The 4,270-nt window shown below is 36.9% G+C and overlaps 1 protein-coding gene across 1 annotated transcript in view; it reads left to right on the top strand.

Moving 5' to 3' along the window:
* Positions 1-4,270, top strand: part of LOC104498048 (CMP-N-acetylneuraminate-beta-1,4-galactoside alpha-2,3-sialyltransferase-like) — a gene marked incomplete at its 3' end in the record, with an annotated part of 107,417 nt that overhangs the window by 65,990 nt on the left and 37,157 nt on the right. The window contains exon 4 of the mRNA XM_010141372.1: positions 1,083-1,175. Within this exon, the coding sequence (XP_010139674.1) occupies positions 1,083-1,175 (93 nt within the window). The remainder of the gene's footprint in view (positions 1-1,082; positions 1,176-4,270) is intronic.

Here is a 4,270-nt window from a genome sequence, read left to right as displayed (position 1 = left end):
TCAGCAGGAGTTTGCTAGCTGAGTGATGTGGTGATGCCTGGAAAAGAAAGCATGATTGTCGTGATAATGAGATCTTCAAAACTCTTTTTGTGGATCTACTCTGCAGATCTGTACTGTCATCTTCATTTGACTCCTGGTGTTGACCTGCAGTAAGAAAACTTCCGTTACTTGCCCACTGCTAATGAAGTGGTGCAGCAAATACAATATCACCATTCGTCTCTGTGGTGGTTAACACAACTTCCACAGAATCTTGAGCACGTAACAACTATAAATGCATTTTTGGAAGGAATATTAGTAACCCTGATATTGCGACTAATGTTACTAATGTTATTTTGAAAGCGCAAGGGAGTTGACCCTTGTAATGTTTTCATGAAATGGGTAAACGTAAAAATTTTGTAGGTGGTGAACAGGGACACAAAATTAAATGTTTTTTCCAGCTCACTCAGTAGATCTATGGTAAAAGTACGTACAGGGCTTAAATATCTTTTCTTGAGTTGCTAATCTTGTTTCTGTACAAAAACTAAATGAGAAAACCCCCAATATATTAAATCTGGCCCCAAAATCACTAGAGAAGCTGAATTAAGACAACTTCAACAGAACAGCAATAGTGTCACTTGCTCCAAATACTGAAAGCTTGATGATAGCCTGGCAGACCTGCTCATCAGTTTCTTTCATGCTTGAAAAGTATCTTCTAAATAATATTCTAAGTAATACTTTTTAAACTTTGATCATACTTTAGAAAAATAGCCACAGCAAAGTGCTCTTTGTTTTCTTCCTTTTGAAAGGTTGAGGTCTAAAATGATATCTTGATACTTTTCTTCCATGAGCTTTGCCTTCCTATGTATGAAAATCCTTCAGCAAAACTAGTGGTTTAGTGATATTTCAGATATCTTTAACCCTGTCCTTTGTTTGTTCTCCTGTGATGCTATATTGCAACGAATAAATACCTGTCTGGCTTTGCTTTTATTCCTCACAGCTGTTTTTCAGAAAAGAGATAAGGAAAAAGATAGCATGGATGATTGCAAAAGCCAGTTCATGGCCATGAAATTCCTGAGTTTCTACTTATTTTTTTTTTTCCGCAGGCCTCCAGAATTGGCATCAAAGTATGCAAATTTCTCTGAGGGAGTGTGCAAGCCTGGTTATGCATCAGCGCTCATGACTGTCATCTTCCCAAAGTAAGTAATCACTTTGCTGGGGTTTTCTCCTCTCTTCCCCCGATTGACCTCTCATTCTTCAGGGTGGGTGTCACGCAGAGAGTGTCTTGAAAAGTGTCATTACTCTGTCACTCGATTGGTTCAAGGGAAGACCAGTGTTGAAATTCTGGTATTTGAGTGGTCAGTGGCAATGGCTTAATTGATTTCAGTCTGACCACGAGGTTGCTCAAGGAGTAGAGAGTCCTGTGAGTTGAGTAAGAAAACGATTATATTGTCAGAGCATGATATAGATGTGTGGTCAAACTCACTGCTGGTACCATATGATGCAATCCTTAGGAAGCTTTCATCATGAAGTGCCAGATTAAGTTATCTGGAGTAGTATGGTGTGGTCCCTTTTTTTTTTTTAATGTACTTGGGAGAACAGGGTAAAGCATCCATCAGGTGCCTGGAGACTTTGCAATAGTGTTATCTAAAGAGTCTAAGATACATTGTTAACAAGTTGTGCATCTTACTGTGTTGAGAAGTTACTGTTAGCTGAAGTGTTACTAGTTCTTCAGAATTTGCTTTCCTTTGAAAGGGTGGAAGGTTGCAGTACTGTTCCATAACTCTCAGAAAAGAGGAGTGTAATCATAACAGACCAACCTTAAAATTTGGCTTATGGCTTTCTCTAATGCCCTGTGTGGTTTCTGCATATCAAGGAGTCAGTGGAAGACAATTCACAAGAAAGATTGGCAAGAACATTATACTGTTGAGGCTCAAAGATCTCATGATTCATCAAATGGAAAATCTGACTGAATTGTTATTTGACCTTCATAGAAGCTTCTAATGCATGTGGCAAAGATGCTCTAGTGCAGTGATTTCTTTGGCAGAAGAGGCTGTGGACTTAACACAACTGGTGCTTTTATAAAAGATATATTTTCTTTCTTTCGAGGAGGGAATTTCCGTAATTTGTATGTACCGAGGTTAGGCTGGGTGACCATGGCTTTCAGGCCAAGCCTGAAACTGGTGATATCTTCTTTCTTTGTTTTTATTGGCAAACATGGTATCTGCAAAGTTTAAAAATAAAAATTGTCATTGCCTTGTAACCAGTGGACACTACAGCCAAGCCTTAAAAAACCCCCAAAACACTAGGTGTTGCGACTATGTTTTCCATCACTGATGTAAAACAAACAGCTATCAGTATTATCTTCTGTGTGAATTTTGGAGCTCTAGTTAGACTATAAATTAATATTAGAACTGAAGGTAGATACATTATAATTCTCGTATTTTAAGAACTTTCTGAGTGCTTTTAAATCTGTGTTTGTGTGTATATTAAATGTAGATAGTGTAGGAGTATGGGGTAATGTAACTGTGGTAATATGTCTGAAGCTAAAGCCTTCCTTTCTTTATACAGCTGAAACTTAACTGTCCTTTCCAAGGCATGGCTGTTGTTACATATTGATTCTGTAGGGATAAATTACATACACTGAAGAAGAAAGACTGTTCAGCGCAGTTATTATGGCCAGAAGAATACCATTACTCGTCCTTTATCCTGATCTGTTTCATGGCATGGGCATGATGTTCTCTTCCAGTAAATTCATCATGGATCACAGGCTATTATTTACCTTGATTTAAAGATTTCAGTTGATGGAAACTCTGGTGATAATGTGCTATGTTATTCCTCTGTATAAACTCATTATTGGAAAAATATTGAACTTATTTTAAATTTATTTAAGACTTTGGTTTCAAGAAGTTTTTTTTGGCCTGCTAGAATCTGAAGTGTTATTTATTCTCTCCCTCAGTGGCTGCTTACTGATCACCGTTTAGTCATCTTCTCCCAGTAGCTAACTGCATTGAAATAATGCCATGCAAAGAGGTAGTAACTGTCTCTGGTCTAATTAGGTGGTTGTTGTCTTGCTCATACATTGAAAAATCATATTCATCGTTCAAAAGACAGTATCTCACTGGGGATTTATATTCAGTTGCTTCCCTAACATGAACTCTGAACCTTACTGAAGTTAACATTTTTTTCATGGATCTCCTTTTATTCTTTATTAATTGAACTTACCGTCAAACATTTCATTATTTTACCTAGTATTGGCATAAGGATGGCTGACCAGCAGTTCTGCGAAGATTTCCATGCTACACTTACTTAAGATTCTTTTTCTTCCAAACTTCTCATACTCAAAGAACTAAGCAAAGTTAGTATTACCAAGCCAGGTATCATAATTTAATATGTTTAGAACTGTTAAAGCCAAATTAGCTTGCTTGTTGATTTAAGAATTTGAGCTGCATGATGTCTTCTATTCTAGCTTTTGTTTTCAGTTGATCATATCATTAGGAAAACATCATCTCTGTGGCTGACATTTTTCAGGCTTTGTCTTCACCGTAAAATGTGTGTTCTTGTTGGGTTTTTTTTTTTGCTATTTGGATAAAGTTCATTTGGCTGTTTTTGAACATGAATAAAATGAACAAATGTTTTCCCATTCTAAAGGTTCCTGACTTTTTAGTGCAATTTTAAATGTAAATAGGCCAAAAATATGGTGGAAATAGTTGAGATAGAATACATTTTTTTTTCAGAGCGTGTAACTCTTCTTGGTAAATGCTTTTTTGATGGTAAAAACCTGAGTTCAGACTTTACCAAGCTAGATGGATTAAAGAGCAATGCCCTGAGAAATCTCAAAATGTGGTTGCTGTTAAGGAAAGACTAAATTGTTTTGGGTTTTGTATGACTGACTGAGGACCTCATAATAATCATGCTTGATGCTTTCATCAATAATCCTAGCAGGAAAAAATCTTAGGTTAAGCATGCAGATGATACACTTATTGGAGAATACCAAGTAAAGGATTGGTTACACTTGGAGGATAGTCTGGATTGCTTGATTTAAATGGCTACAGTCCAACAAAATAGATGTTAACACATCCAGTGTGAAATAAGACATTTTGGAGGAACAAAAAGCAGTAAACGTGTCAGGCGTTTCAAGAGAGGCCTGTGGTGCGTTTCAGAAACTGGAAACTACTAGTAAGTCCGGGTTCTGTATTGGGGACCTTAGCAGAAACTATAAAAAAAAGAATAGAATTTGTGTTTGTTCACAGGAATAAAAGCAATGGTAAAGAGGAGTCAGGCTGTCTTCAGC

The sequence above is a fragment of the Buceros rhinoceros genome, unplaced genomic scaffold (genome assembly GCF_000710305.1).
Source record: "Buceros rhinoceros silvestris isolate BGI_N320 unplaced genomic scaffold, ASM71030v1 scaffold40648, whole genome shotgun sequence".
Taxonomy (NCBI): domain Eukaryota; kingdom Metazoa; phylum Chordata; class Aves; order Bucerotiformes; family Bucerotidae; genus Buceros; species Buceros rhinoceros.
The sequence above is the reverse complement of the archived record's forward strand: the minus strand, read 5'-3'. Positions and strand labels throughout refer to the sequence as shown.